General features: G+C 45.3%; 1 protein-coding gene across 6 annotated transcripts in view; it reads right to left on the bottom strand.

The window, feature by feature from the left end:
- Positions 1 to 16250, bottom strand: part of LOC119390759 (xenotropic and polytropic retrovirus receptor 1-like) — a 137354-nt gene that overhangs the window by 104465 nt on the left and 16639 nt on the right. For all 6 annotated transcript variants that reach the window (XM_049414179.1, XM_049414191.1, XM_037658461.2 and 3 more), the window contains exons 2-4: positions 14795 to 14846; positions 11254 to 11355; positions 1126 to 1421 (exon numbers count right to left, since the gene is read on the bottom strand). In XM_049414179.1, coding sequence (XP_049270136.1) covers positions 1126 to 1421; positions 11254 to 11355; positions 14795 to 14846 — 450 coding nt within the window. The remainder of the gene's footprint in view (positions 1 to 1125; positions 1422 to 11253; positions 11356 to 14794; positions 14847 to 16250) is intronic.

The raw sequence follows: 16250 nt of genomic DNA on the forward strand, positions 1-16250 counted from the left end.
TTCAGAGTCTTCGACCAGTGCTGCATGTGAGTGCAATTTTCTGCTATCGAGAAACTACCATATTTACTCGCGTGGTGAACCCACTCGCATAAGGAACCCAACCCCCACTTTGGTCCTCAAAAAAAAAAATTTATTTTTTATTGTATGTACCTGTTCATTTTATTTTGGTGTGATTGCCGTTGACGATCAAAACAACGTTAAATCACGCCATTATATCGCAAAACAACGTCACAATAAAAGTTAAAACATAGTTTAACTTTTATTGTGTTTTATTTAACTTTTATAACTAAACAGTTGCCAGTAGCGCAAGCGCAAACGGTGCGGGTCGAAACTTGAAAATCGTGCCTTTTTGCAACGGAGCACCATCTGCCGAATGCAGAAGAAACCTCCTTGCTTATAGTGCCACGCAAGCATAGTGGCATGCAAACAAAGCAAAAAACAAAGCGCAACGTGCACCCACTTCGTGCGCGCGCCGTCATCCATCGCTACTTGTTTGTTGTCGGGTTTCTCGTGGTGAACTTTGTTGGACACCCACAGCATAGGGTATGATGAGCCGGTAAGCTAGCTACAAGGCCGGTTTTAAACTCAAGGTGGTCGAATGTGCGCTGAAGCATGGGAACCGTGCGGTTGGACGACATTTCATCGCTCCGGTGTGCATACGTTAGTGGAGAAAGCAAGAGGGAGGGCTTCGGGCTTTGTTACAAAAAAGAATCATCATGCATTTCGTGAGCAAAAGCAAGGAAAGTTTCCTCTTGTGGAGAGCAAAGTTCTCGAACATGTTAAGAGGCTCCGTAGTGAGGTATGTGCAGTGTCCCATGAAATGATTCAAACCCAGGCGCAGGCCACAGTCAGATATCAAGGCATTCCTGCCACTTTCCTCAAGGCCAGCAGCGGTTGGACAGCGAGTTTCTTAACACCATCATGCGAAATTTCAGCTCTTATAACTTTTGCTTTTTTTTTCTCCCGCATAATGAACCCTCCTCTCCCCAAACTGGCGTCAACTTTTCTGAAAAGATGGGTTCATTACATGAGTAAATACAGTAATATGCAGTCCTATTCTTAAAAAGAAACATCATTCTTCGTTCTCTCTGTTCACAAAAGCAAAACAAAACATGCCAGCCTTACCTTGTCATGCTTCTTGAGGATCTTTCGGAAGCCAGTGAAGTTGAGGTTCTGGTAGTTCTGCAAGAGTATGAGGCTGAGGTAGAACTCACTGAAGGCCAGCTTCAAGTCGTGAATCTTGCGCGTGTGGATCTTGACCTCTTGCGCTTGCCGGTCGAAGGCCCGCATCAAACCCAGTCGGCCCCCTCCTCCCCCGGCAGCCCCACTGCCACTCAGCCGGTGCGACTCCAGCTTGCTGATGTAGTTGTTCAGCTCAGACTTGAGGTTGCTGAACTTTCGTGTCGCCTCGGCTAGTTTTTCTGCACCAGCCAAATAAAAGAAGAGTGAGGAAGAAATGTCTATAGACTATCGGACAAGCACAATCTTACCAAGAAGGACACAGAGAACTGTGCACTAGGTTGCATTTGCAGATGTGGTGATCGCACAAAATGACATAATACACCAAGTTTTCTTATGTGACATCACACAGCTAGCAACAGCACGCTACAGAACTTACATTGCCAGTGATGGTCCTGACGTTTGTGGAATCATTATAAATTGAAATTGTAGACTCTTACACAGATTGTTGAAATGGAACGAAAAAAGTACAGTTTGGGTTTCACTTCCGCACACTCCATTTCGCTTCGGCTCAGTTGCGGTTCAGATAAATAAAAATCTACAACAGTTTGCAGCACTGGACCAGTTCACGAACTGGTTTGCCACAATGAACTTTGTCTTTCAACACACTGCACAGTGCTATTCACTCGAATGTGCTAAACTAAAACACTCCAAGCTACATTGCTCAAGTGACTGCCCCTGTGAGTTCAACGGGACTTCTCTTTCGTAAATTTAAATTTAATTTCCTTTTTGTTTCCAAGCATGTGCAGAGCCGAGAGCATGGCAGATCTGCAAGTTTTGTCAGGAGGTGGAAGGAATAGACCCACTAGAAGATTGGAAACTGCAATACATTATTTTACATAAATATCGGTAAAATTTAGCAAAAATAGCCACATCAGGTGTACCAATAAACACAGCCACCCTATTGGCCTCGAGGAGTTACGGAGTCGCCCTCTATCGGACGCGCCTCGATTGCGTGCTAGACAGGATACCGCCGGCGCGCTCCCCATAGGTTTTGCTGTCGGCGCTCTACAAAAACACCTCGCGGAAGCCTTCCAGGGCATTTCTGTAAGTACTTTCGAAATGAACTGTGTTCTTTAATGTCACAATACTCATTTTCGACGAACTGAAAGTACAAGATAGTCTACAGTCGCAGTCTCTTTGCAGAAAACCGAGCACCCGCTTCACACTGTCACCGCGTTGGAGACCCCTAAACCGGCTTCTTGCGTGAAAGGTGACTCGCTGAGTGCAAACTATGTGAAATATCTCGTTAGAGTAGACTGCCTGTATAAACAAACGGAGCATAACAAAAAGAAGCCTCAAGCCAGCGATCGCACTGGTTCGCGACAACTGACGGTGCCTCTGCATGTATGAGCGTCTGCATGCATGTTCGTACTGATGGTTTCACTTTTGCTACGAACGCGTTTTGGCACCGCGCTGTGAATTTTAGGCCGCAAAATATGAGAATTTGTGAATAAACAAACAACTACTGTTGCGCGGACACTATCAGAGCAGTTCAAAAACAATTTCCTTACAACTGCGGCTTCGGTGCGCATGGCAACTCTGTGATCTGCCGTCCCGACGATACAGTGTTTTTTTTCTTTTTCGGTCTAAATTGGGTACGTTTCAATGTCATTTGACAAGTTGTCTCGCAATGCGTATTGATCGGTCTTCTCAGCGAGCAAATGCCGCTGCTTCTGTTTCTTTATTCAGCGCATTCGTTTCGTTTGGTGCTCACACAAAACGTGAACAAATGCGACGCCTTTTTTTTTTTAATGCTCCTTAATTATCGTTCCGTTTGCATTCCAGTGAACTTGCCGCTCTATGTCATCAACAAATTCATAGACCAAAGCTTCACCACTTCGAGATTGCTGGTGGAAGAAGAACCAGTCTACGAGACCGAGCATGTAGTAGCATGCGACACCTAGGAAAAGAAAGAAAATACAGTAACGTTTGCCGGACTTGTTCTGCAAACGTCGGCTGTGAACTAGGACCCACATGAACTTGAAATAGCGGTGAATAAAATAGAAGTTATTGCAGCAACCAGCAGCCGCAAAACAGGATAGTAATTATTTGGCGAGTACCCCAGCAATTTTGGCAGCAGTGTCGTGTCTAACGCCAACAGGGTGGCATCTTTCCCACGTAAATAAATGAGGCTCCAAGTAAATACATGGGGTTGGCCGGTGGGCCGATCACAGAGGCAATGGAAAATTCATGTAGCTTATGAAGCAATGCATGCCTCATCAAATGGGAAGGTTGCCCGTCGGCGTCCCGCGTCGGCGGCGTCAACACGAGTGATGCAAAAAATAGTCACGTGATGGTGTCACCATATGACGTCATCCTGACGTCACAGATCGTCAAAATAGTAGCGTCATTATGACGTCACATAATGTGACGTCACATGATGACGTATTCACACGTCATGGTCGCTTTGCATTGCGTCCGTGATCGGTCACGGAGGCCGTGCAAAACCGCGTTAGGCGCAGAACGCTTTTGGAGGGGGGCGCGGGAGAATCAGTACATCGACTGACAAGAAGAAGAAGATGGCTTTCGCCTTCTAGTCATCTGTAACGAATGCATAAGGGACCCTGTGCGTTTTTTTAATTTAACGTATCTAAACAATGACTTCCGCATCTGCAGCCAATTTTGTGGACGCTGAGCACGGGGCCGACGATCAAGAGGTCGCATTGGAGCAGGGGCGTAGCCAAGGGGGGGGTTGGGGGGGTTCAAACCCCCCCGAAATTTTTCAGTTTTGCTTGCGTATATGTACACGCACACATAGAAACGCACGCACGAACATACACAAAGTATGGTTGAACCCCCCCCCCCGAAAAAAATTTCTGGCTACGCCCCTGCATTGGAGGGTTCTGAGATGGCATCGCACGTGGTAAAAGGTAGCGCTTTTACCATCCTGTGGCAGATAAGCATCATTTGCCGGCGGGAAGCGCGCGCGAGCCATCGGCTCAGTGCGCGCTGTCTGCTACTCACCAAACATCGCAGGCCCGACGCAGTAACAAAAGTCTTCGTCGCGGAAGCGCTTGTTGCACACAAGACTCGTAGCGGATGGCTACTTGCCGGTTCTTAGCTTTACAACCCATGCTTCACGCTGTTTCTTGTCCCGCGGTTACCAGTGCAGGCTGACACTGGGCTCCTTTGCGTAAGCGCGGCACTGCGGCACCGAGCGGTAGAGCCCCATGTTCGTCGCCTTCGGAGGCAGCCACTCTATTATTACAGTGGTTTCAATTGAGTAGAAAATGAGAGAAAACTTCCGAATTTGAACAGACCGCAGCGCATGTGGTACTTGAAACTCGTTTTCAAAGCACGCGGCAGTGCGCCACAAGCAGCCGACGCGGCCGCTGAGACCACGTGATCCTGCCAAGCACGTCACGCCGACGTGGCGCCGGCGTTTCCAGTGGTGGACCTCGAGGCCAATATGAGCACTATGTTACATGACAAGCATGTATGGCCTTTTGGCATGTCCATCCTTGAGCTCTTTATTTCCTGTGTTTCTTTCTGTTGCTAATCATGCTAAGAATTGGTAAAGCAGTAGGTTTATATAGTTGCTTGAAGAGCAGAATTTCAAGTGGGATCAAATAAGCACCATAAAAAAAAAACGACCGAATGAAATAAAACAAAAGTTTCATAGAATCTGTCTGGCAACAGTACTCTTTACATACGTACATAGTACATGTACACCAGCATTCTGGCAGGATTGCATATGATGTACGACCACATTAAGTTTAATGACAAAACAAAGAGCAACATGTCATATACAGCATAACATTTTGAAGATACACAAACATGTTGAAATTGGTCAGATAAAAGATTGCTTCGTTTAAAGGTGGACAATCAATTGATAGGCTGCCTAAAAGCGAGGCACATAAGTTCAACGGAGGGCAACTATACTGTATATGTGACCTCCTTCACGTACTTGTTCAGGAACCTGCTCGTCTGCATGTGCAACAACAGCAATACACCAGAATCACTTAGACGAGTCTGCATTGGAATCAGTCCATACACTGCAACAACTGTTACCGCATATGCTTCAAACCGCTTTGTTCCGAACCAATAATCAGCATTATTTCAGTTTGGATTTAACATTCTGAGAACAGGTATTTCATGTACACTGTCACCACTCGTAGGTAGTACCTCATTGCTATGAAGAACAAAACATGTTCCCTTTACGGTTGACAGCCCTTTTGATGGCCTGCAATCATCAGATCCTTCAACAAATGCGAACGAGATGGTGCCTCACACCAGACTAACCACTTCGCTAGCCTATACTGCATTGCGTGCAAGCCTCCGGAATGCTGGAGCACATGATGCAAGTTGGTGCCAATTGCTGAACAAGTAAAATCAATTTTCGTCTCAAAGTACGCTGGTAACCAGACTTGAAGTGGAAGGTAATTGTTTTGATGCTGTGCGAGCTCGCCATCCAGTGTGGTCGCCATCTTGCCATGGCACAATGATGCTATTGTGAATGCAGTTTTAATTTCATGTCAAATTACATCGGCTAAGAAATTTTTTAGATTTTCTCAAAAATAAAAGCATGCATTATAATCAAATTAATGCAGTAATGATTAACTGCGAGCCACCATTTTGGCACCAAATCTTTTTGGGACAGGTCAGAAGTAGGCGATTTCAACAGGAAGTTGTGCGTGTTTCATGCATTCATTGTTCCTCAAGTACCTCGAAGTCTGATGTTGCTGCAACTGAAACCATCACTATGGACTCTGTAATACCTGCTGCACACTTTGTAATGCATTGTACTAAATTACCTTGACGTCCTCAGTCATCTACACTGTGCTCAGTTGTCTACCTCTGAAGCATTCTGTACTTCAGGTGGTTTGCACCGCTTCCGGGATCGGACCACCTTTGACCAAGAGACGATGCCATGTGATGATGTCCCAAATTTCGGCAATCTGTGACATCACATGATGATGCCACAACAAGCCCTTCCCTCTCCACGAGCCACTCACTCGGAGAAAGGTCTTTTTTTTTTCTTTCACTTAAGTTAATTGCGCAACGAGCCCCTTATGGCTCTTGCGTTAAAAAGAAGCAACATAATGTTCCTTTCGGTAAGAAAAATAAACCGCTTGCATGGTTAAAGGTGAAAGTTCCTCTCCATCAATGTTGTAGTGAAACCCACTTATAACAATGCCATTTTTTAACAATATATCAGCTATAACATAGAGCAGCTGCTGCACCGTCAACTTTTGTATGTTTTCTATAGTGAAATAACCCACTCACAGCAATGTCCGCTTGCCTCATTATCGGTTATAACAATGAATTCTGTCTGTAGGGTGTCCGTGCTGAAAAGTAATGGAACGCAAAGTCCTTGAAAAGAAAAAAAATGTCACAGTTTCACCGCAAGGGCGAAGCAATGAATGCGATAGCAACAAATTGTAGTGTTATACGAAGTGAGGTTGGCAGCTAACTGTTTTGTCTCAGATCTCACGTAACTACAAAACGCTGGTGTAAGAGAATACGGCTGCTCCAGGTAGAGATGCTCTGTCCACATAGTCACTTCGCGTTGAGAGCGCAGCACATAGAAGGGTATACGAGCCGCCCACTGTGATAGTTGTCGATATAGCGCGCGCGCCAGCGTCCTTAGATTCAAAGTTCAAAGTTGCTGTTTGCGAGACATTCCCCCCCCCCCCCACCTCGTGTCTTTTCATGCTCGTTAAAGACGGGCGGGGTGTTTCCTGTCTGCTTCGACGGCAGGCCTCCCAAGCAGGTTGATGTTATCGCATGCACCCTCCGAGCGATGGAAATTGGCCAGCTCGTTTGATCTCTGCTTCGGCCGCATTCGTCGCCCCCATTCGCGCGCTTTTACCTGCGGTAGAACGTACGATGCACGGGGGGATCTTATCAATTTGTACTTCATACGGGACATGGCGGTGATGGCAAGAACCCGTCGAGACTGTCCATATAATTGCTATCGCGATAAAAGAAAACAAGAAATTCAAGCTGCTGAACCCTCCACAACCCCAATGTCCCCCGCGTCGTTTTGGATTCACGGTATCCTTCACCGCATAGTGGTGCGGCATTGCAGCAAAGCTGACTTGAAATGCGCTATGGCGGGGAGTGGCGGTGGCTTCTGTTAATGCGCTTTTGGGCATGCAACTAGAGTAACAAATTGAGACTTGGAAGGGTTTCAGCATCCTCAACTTCAAACGTTACACAGTGGCTCTATGGGGCTTGTGGCGGTCCCGTGAAAGCGTCCGAAGAAACGGCAGTTTTGTCATCCTTATCACTGATGTCTATTGGCATATCCCATCTGATATTACAGTTTTCTCACAGCAGCCTGCCGTCCCCCTATATTGCTTTTTTTCGTGCGAACCGTTTATAGCAATTATTGGTTATAACAATGAAATTTTCGTGGCACTTGAGCATTGTTATAAGTGGGTTCAACTGTATTAAATAACAATAACTGTTCGGGTTTTAAGTCTCAAAACAACAATATGATTACAAGGGACACCGTAGGAGAGGGCTCCGAAAATTTTGGCCATCTGGTGTTCTTTAAAAAAAACCCAACAGCGATACTTTTGCTTGTGACATTTTTAGTGTAACTACCTAGTCACTTTGTGTCTAATAATCCCAAAAATGAATCGTAACTGCTCTATTGTATTGTAGCGCCCAAGATCCCGTGCACTCAAGCTTTGGCGACGTTTAAAGTGCAGTTTTCAAATTAGGGCCCCGCGCTACAACGATGTGGGAGCTTCGATATGAGTTAAGCTGTTAAGCATTCACTAGACTGTTAAGAGCGTGTCCCCTCAGGAAAAAGAAGAACATTCCTGGCGTAAGCAGCCAGAACCACCTTGACCGCAGCCTGGTAACACAGCGAGAGGGGCCGAGGAAGAACAGCTCTCGTCGGGTGCCTGTAGCGGTAGTGTGTGCTCCCCGCAAATCTTCGGTCACGTCGACAACACTCGCTTCACTCGTGGAACGTCACACAGGGTCCCACGTACGTCATGCCAGTGGCGATCTTGCGAGGTGCTTCCAACTCAGATGAGCACTCACGCTTACTTTAAAACCAAACTAAAATATCTTAACCCTTTGAGGGTCAAAGATGCACACGTACGTCACCCACTAAAAGCCACAAGACGGTCGAAGACGTACATGTACGTCACTGCTGTGTGTTTAAAACGTGCGTCTTTTTCGATCATTTCTCTTGCTTGGCATGTGCTGCCACACTGCGGGAATACGTAGAATTTTTTTCTTGCACCGATGTCTCTCCATTCTTTTTTATGCATTACAACTTTTACAACAGCAGTGCGCCGGCCAGTTTCGGTTTCGTTCTTTGGCCGGTTCCCGCTTGTTGCGCTTGCAACTGATGGCTTTCCAGTTTAGAATCTTTCAAAAGGTGACCGATTTGTTACTCTCTCATTTATTGCTTCCCGGTACGCGATTACGCCTGTTTCCATACCGGTGCTGACTGACATAAATGATTATGCATGTTCGAAACGGGCTGCGCAAAAACAAGGGACAAAGGAAAGACTACACACCACAGTCCCTTGTTTTTGCGCCGCCCGTTTCGAACGTGCATAACCAATTCCAACTTGCCCAGGCATCAATTCTTCTGCAGTGACATAAATGATGCTGCGGTGGTTGCGTTTCCCATTTCGGGGACCCACAAAAACTGCTTCCATCTCGTTGGCGATAAGACGAATGGTTATTATAGATTGCAGACACGTTTTTGCTTTCCAGATGTGGTCACAACTAGTAAACTGTTTTCTTCGGTGCGCTCACCCACGCAGTTTGCTTGCACTACGAAAGTGCGTGCCGGTTTCTCTGTCGCAAGTGAGTCTAGCGGCGATTCCTCCGAATCGCCGCTCAACTGCCGAATCAACATCTGATTCAGTAAATGTCAGCCCGTCATACGAGGAGTCACTTACGAGTTAAAAGTGAGCGACATCTTAAAAGCGTGTGTGGCGAGACGATGCTGACTGGATCAAAAGTGGCTTTTCTCCCCCTGTGTTTCCACTTAACGCCACTTCGTGCACTTATTTTTGTACACCTGTGAACTACACAGACATTTACTTCAACACAATTTTTTAACAGTCGTACAGGTTTTTTTTTTATTTACCTTGCTGTTACTCACAAATAAACTATGTGTATGTAACAACATAAATGATTTTTTTGTCCCTTTATGGTCACCCAAAAATATTTTAGACAATATTTTTCTGAAATAAATTAGTCTGAAGAATTGAGCAATTAAAAAATGCGCACTGGGGGGATGAATTTCGCAAAAAAAATCTACCCTCAAAGGGTTAAGACAATGTTCACCACTAATATCGTCAACTGTCGATTTTTCGGACTCCTGGTTTTCCGGACATGCTTGAAACTCGGACGCTTTCGCGGCATCGTCACAAGCCCCATAGACGTCAATGTGTAAGAACATCTAAAATTTCGAACACAAACTCTTCGGCGTCCGATTTTTCGGATTTCTGCCCAAATTGAAGGTCCAAAAGTGAAGTAATTGAAGCCCCCACCTCTGCCACGTCTATCATCTCGTAGGTTCCAACTAGCGCTTTCGCAAGTCGATCCGCTTGCGGCCGCAGCAGTCTGAAAGTCGGCTTTGCCGCAATGCCTAAGTGGTATGGGGCCAAGCAGACCGAAAATCCGAAGGGGGCGACTATCACGGCGCAGTGCGGCTATGTCTACGGATAAGCACCGGAAATGCAAAGAGGCATACGGCGGCAGTTGGCAAACGTGCCAGTACGACTTAATCACTGACAAGTGACAACCCTGAATGATACGCATCTTCAGCTAACTGCTCGGTGATGCATGCGGCCTAGGGCAGTTGTGACCGTACTACTGAACCCAAACGTGCCGCGCTGCCATTCATGCTACCTCTTTGTGCGAGACCGCTAAATGCACCGCACAGACGCATTGCCTTCACGAACGAAAGCAGCTTGCCATCGCCGCGCCCATCTGCTGTAAGGAATGGAGTGGGCACCACGAACGATTTCACGGCTGGCGCGTGCATACGGTACAGCAAGCGCCCCTGCAGTGACGGTGTCAGCTTAGTAGGTGACGTGCTGCACACAACAAGGAACACGCGGCAGCAAATTCTGCATGCCAACGGAGATTTTCGTACACTAGCGCTTCGTTTTTTCGCGCACACGCATCGGGGAAATAGCCGGACAAGTCGTCCGCTCTTCCGCCACAGCCTTTGTGCTCTACGTCATTGTTCCCAAACGCTCCATGCAAGAGAGCCGTAATTTTTTCCGCGCTTTGCTGTTATCAGCGGCGCTCATCACGAGACGCAAATTTGCAATTGGCGGTTGGTTGGCACGTAGTTAAGCGAGGTTCGCAGCAGGCACCGAATGTATTCACAAGAGCCTGGGCACCCACCTAAATGCATGATAAATGTACTGCGAGGCATTAAAGCTATTTTGGACGTGGTTGTGGCGATTTGACCGCTTGAGCGGAATAAAAAAGCACGAATGAGCTTTTTCGGATGATTTTGCAGTCCCTAGGGAGACCGAAAAATCGGACGTTGACTAATCAGTCGGAAGAACCCACATATACATACAAACATCTCGAGGTTTCAATTTTGGCGTCAAGGGTCCTTTAATGTGCACCTAAATCTAAGACGGGCCTCTAGCATTTCGCGTCCATCGAAATGCGGCCGGAATTGCTGTGATTGCATGTGACTGCTCAAAATTATGTTATGTTTGCAAGTAAATATTAGACAATAACTCTGTATTTAGCATCATGTGGGCAGATTTACCCGTGTCATGAACAGCAGACATGAACAGCAGACTAGGCACCTACTGTCATCCACAAAGGCTGCATGGCCTTTCTAAAAAAGTTTCATGGACAGTATGAAGCCTGCAATGAGCATATTTTTTACCCCTAACTTAGGAGATCTCAATAGCATGAATTATGCAACATGTGTACTCCAAGCACAAGTGTTTAAAGATTCATATAAAACAAAACTTGGTAGTCAGTGCCAGCGTACCATTGACTTTGCCTTCTGTACCACACTGGCAATCTGCAGGTATGACAATAATGTTACCTCCTTACCCGAATAGAAAGTGTTGATCTTGGCCAGCTCCTTGTCACAGTACTGGAAGAACTCTTCATCGAATGATGCCAGGTACCTTGTAATCACACTCTGCTCCACCACTGAAACAGCACACAGAGGTGAATTGTTAGCAAACAACAGCAATAGCAACAAGTCAAGTTACAACATACCAGCCAAACTTACACAGGTCACACATCTGGCCACACTGTGTGACCACTTCTCATTTTCACAATGAGCAATGCTTTTATTGTAGCAAAACAGCCATTTGGGCTAGTTGGTAACGGTTCATATCTTAAAGCAAAGAAGGTCGGTTCCTCCCTTCTTATGTCCTTGTTCTCACAGTGTGCCTTTTTTGCTTTAAGATATGAATGCTTTTACACTGCATTACATACTTAGCAGGCAATGCAGCGTAAGACACATACGTATTGCAGACATAGAAGTCTTGCTTGACTCACTATGTGGTATGGTTCTTTTAAGTTTGTTTTACAAGGCTTGTAGCTTCTTATATGCTTAAACACATTACTTCATTTTGGTTCTTGGAATGTAATATCGAGTGCCTTGGAATTGTGGTATGTGAATTTGACACATTCATAGAGAGCGCATCATAATTTGCGCCTCAAGGGGATATAAAGAGCCTAATGCCTGACAGCAGAAGCGCAGGACCGCATTTATGCATGTTATGAAGCCGCTACTTACCTACAGAGTGCTGAATGCTCGCAACCAACAAATGACAGATACAGTGCTCATGAATGCAATACGACGGCCCATAAATGCAAGGATGACGCCAACTAATGAACGCTAGAATATTTATTTTACCTTAACGCAGATAAATTCTACCCAATTGAGGTGCAAGCAAAGAACTCCGTCAGATTCATCTACCACTTGGTAATAAGCATCGGGATTCAAATCCAGAATCTTTTAGCAACAGTTGCCTTCTTTTGGCTGCTGATTAGTGGCCTTTACATGAAGGCATAAAACTTTTCTCTTGCAAGGTATGCAACTCATGGTGAACCCAGGAAAACATAACCTATGCACAAGACCAAATCGCAAACTGTGAGTGGTGAGCCAACGTATGCACAACATCCAACACGATCAAACTACCAAATGGTAAAAAAAAATGTGCTCGGCGAATGCTGTTCGTAAACCTACTTCCAGTGGGTGCTTTCCCGTTACAACAGCCCAGTGACATCATAGTGCGACCCGTTCCAGAGCTCCCAAGGCACTCTGGTTAGCACAAGAGGAGCGCACTTGCTGCGAAACTGATGGCCAGCAGTATGTCCTTCTCCATAGATTGAATGAAGCCCACGGAAAACATTTTCGCATTAACCCTTTCACCTGCCAGGTTTCCTTTTTTTTCTCCACTTTGTGCGGAAATTTTGCGTTAAAAATGCAGTAGGATGCTGTTAAGGACATGTAAATATTTGTATAGAGGATTATCTCATCAAAATAAAAGTAACATTCATTACACACAATAAATTAAATAAGGAAATAATTAATTTTCAATAAATAATTGCCCAATAATTCAGTCACAGAATAGTTATCCATTTTATACGGAGTCCGAATCAGTCAAGAGCTCCTGAACTTCTTCTGTCAAATAGGGTGCGCACATCGCACGCTGACTCATCATGGCTGCACTGCTGAGAGGCTGGCAAAGAGATGCGAGCTGACGCTGATGTGCAAGCATAGCTCCCTTTGCTGTCAAAAATTTCACTACAAGTTATATTTGTTTAAATGTTCTCTCCGTAGACGACGGGACACACTCGCATTATTTTTTTTTTACGAGAGTTGCCTCACCAGTGGAAGGAAGCGATTTATAGAGGCAAAACGAGTATACTCGGTATTGGTGGGGCTTGTGGGTGTGTCGTCGCCCGAGTTATCTTGGGACTGGCAGTGAAAGGGTTAAAAGGCACATGCAAAGCACTGTTTGTCCCACCTAAAGTTTTCATTTTCAACTGCCTGTCAAAGCGCCTCCTGGTGCGTCATTCCTGAAGACTTTGTTAAATCGGGAGTGCAGTATAAAATGACCTAATTAAACAGCAAGAAAAAGATACATGATTTTCGATGGGGCATAAATGGGGAAATGAAAAAGAAAAATGCATTGCTTCGAGAGCTTCATTAAATCGAGATTCGCTATATTGAGAATCGGCTGTATAATATAAAAGAATCGCTCAAATAAAAAGTAAACGCAGCCACATAACTAATTATTTTGCACAATCAAAATATGTGCATCTACGAACTGAAGCACATATTTTCTTTTTAACATGTTTTCCAGGGTAGTCTCCACCCTTTTATTGCATGTTTGCCAATGCATGAATAATGTAAAGTTACTTGTTGACTTCCCCCAACATATGTTTGATTTCATGGCTCAACAACACATATTCATCATCGGATGTGTCCAACTCATCTGAAAAATAGCCTGCTTCCACTTTCACTTTAGCATACATGTTTTTTGAGTTGAAGAGCTGCAGGATCTTTACGGTCGTTTGTAAGTTCCGGCTCGAAGTGTGAGACTATAACATACGGGATGCCGCTCGACATGACATTTTTCATCCTGCATCGGTAGTGCGGCTTCACGAGTTTCATGCGCGAGAACACACATTCAACACTGGCACTGCTAAGGGCCAACAACGACAGAGCAAATTCTGCTATTTCAAAGAAACAGCACAGCTCGAATCCGTGAAGTCTAGTACTTCTACCTACAACAACACACTGTCTTTGTTGTTTACAATTTTCCAGGGAAAAAGGCACAACTCTCTATACAGAGGTGTCCAGTATAGACAGCTCTTTTGAATAGATTGAGGTGGGGCACACCCTGAAGGGTGATTTTATCCGATTCAGTACGCTCACAGGCAAGAATTATTTCATAGAGTTCCAATGCTGAATGTTGGGAGGAAGGCTTTACAGCCCCAAAAATGAAAACCCAGCATCTTAATTTAAGGTCTTTTACTTGCTCAGCATTTAGATTGGATGCTGCCATCTCAATGCTAAATAGCAGTTTCTTGTTCATAGCAGAAAGTGGAAGGTGGGTCACACTTCTATGTTGACCTCCCAGAAGCTTCTCTCGACTACAATGTCAGCTGGCTCGGTTTGTCCTCTTATGTGCTCGGCTGTTTTCCCAACTCATCAAGTTGGGCCAATAATTTTTTTCTCTTCCATTACATGCTTCATAGAGCTTCTTATCCTCCAAGTCCCAGGCCCCTACATTAGTAATGGCAAAATTCAATCATGTACACTTTTCACTTAGAAATAACGCTACGTCTGTTTACTACCTTTTACAATGGAACTTCTTTTTTACCAACTAGTGTGAAAAGGCAGAGTTAATGTAACCCTTCCATTCTCCCCATCAAAATCACGACATTAAGATGTGAACCCTTTCTTGCAATCATCTGACATTCACATGGCAATGACGAGGAGAGCATCACAAAGCTAGTAGTGGGAAAGACGTGAGCAGTCCTAACCAATAATACTGAGCATCAAAACACTGATTAAGGATTAAACACTAGAGAAAATTACCACCTTGAAGGGAAGAGCAAAGCTCACCTTCTGCAGATGGAGCTCGTTCCACTGCCCCATAGAGCATAGTCTTCATTTCCTGAGAAGAAAAAGGGCAGTGAGTACAGAAGCACCCTTAGGAAACCGCTTTTGATTCACATCTGAGCAATATGCAAGAACAACTGCGATGACTTTCCATGAACATATTCTCAAAATTCTTTGAAAAGGGCCTTCCCAAGTACACTTCTCTGCTCTTCTCCCAAAGCAGAATGTCCACTGCCAACCTTCTAACCAATACTGCTTCTAACCAATACTGCCATTATCATGTCTAACCGTTTTCATGCCAGCACTTGCTACATAGTCCTTAGCTTTATCTAATGTCCATGTTTTATCCCCAAAGTTTCAGCCTTATAAGTTGGTGCGGAAACTGCACTGCTTGAAAACTTCATTTTAAGTGAACACTGGGTAACTGGGTGAACACTGGGTTTCGAGGTCCATGGATCTCAATAAAATTCACTGGATACGTTCCTTTTCATGTTCCCGTTATTTATGCCAAATTACAAGCTTGAGACATAAGCAGATTCATTGCAAATTAATTTTATTGATTGCCCCGACTCTCCCCACCTCGCTTCCCAGAATTATTGGCAACATCGTGTGCGTGGCGTCATTTTTGTTAAGTGGAAGTGACGGAACCGAGGTGTCCCTAGAGCATATGCTATCCACAAGGCAACAATCGCGAGTGTCTGGCGAGCGCTTGGTTGGCTGGGCGTGTGAATTTCAGTTCCTTGTGGTAATGCGTGCAATGGGTGGCAAGTGGTGTCGCGTTGTGGGCTGCACATGATTCCCCGTTGGCAGTCACGAAACACTCGCACCTAACGATTAGCCTGCATCTCTATATTAGAGTGTTTTAGCTAGCAATGCCGGTTTACCGCACGGAAAGTACGGTAATACCGTACCGGCTAAAGAATGCACATGCGTGAACACCACGGAAACACCTTCCGTAGCATATACAGGGTGCACCATGACCGGGCCTATCGGTATACGGTGAGCTGCGCATCGTGCGAAACAACGTAACGTAATGCTGCGAAAGGTGGCTTATACTTGGCTTATATTAAATTCCTTCGGCCGTACCAACGCAATGTTGAACGCCGCTATTGTCAAACTTATGCACTCTTCCCATAGCAATATCAAGAAGCTTTAGAATTAGTCCGCGAACTTCTCAGCGATAGCATTTTACCCGCTCACGGCTCCACAAACTTGAGCTGCCTGGACAGGTGGTGCCATCTGGTGGTGGAATGCACAACCAGGCAAGCAAAGAGCTAAACAGGTGTGTTCCACTTCATCGAAGAGGAATGGCCATTATAGTTGGCCTCCAAATGCGTCGGGATTGCAGCTGTCATTTTCCGACAGCTCAGCTTGTGCACGTGACACGGTCAGTCAAACACAAGATTTCCAACGGAGTCACCTTTCAACCGAGCGTCTGCTCTTTGCCGCTTTCACAGCT

Source organism: Rhipicephalus sanguineus, chromosome 1 (assembly GCF_013339695.2).
Source record: "Rhipicephalus sanguineus isolate Rsan-2018 chromosome 1, BIME_Rsan_1.4, whole genome shotgun sequence".
In the NCBI taxonomy this organism is placed as follows: domain Eukaryota; kingdom Metazoa; phylum Arthropoda; class Arachnida; order Ixodida; family Ixodidae; genus Rhipicephalus; species Rhipicephalus sanguineus.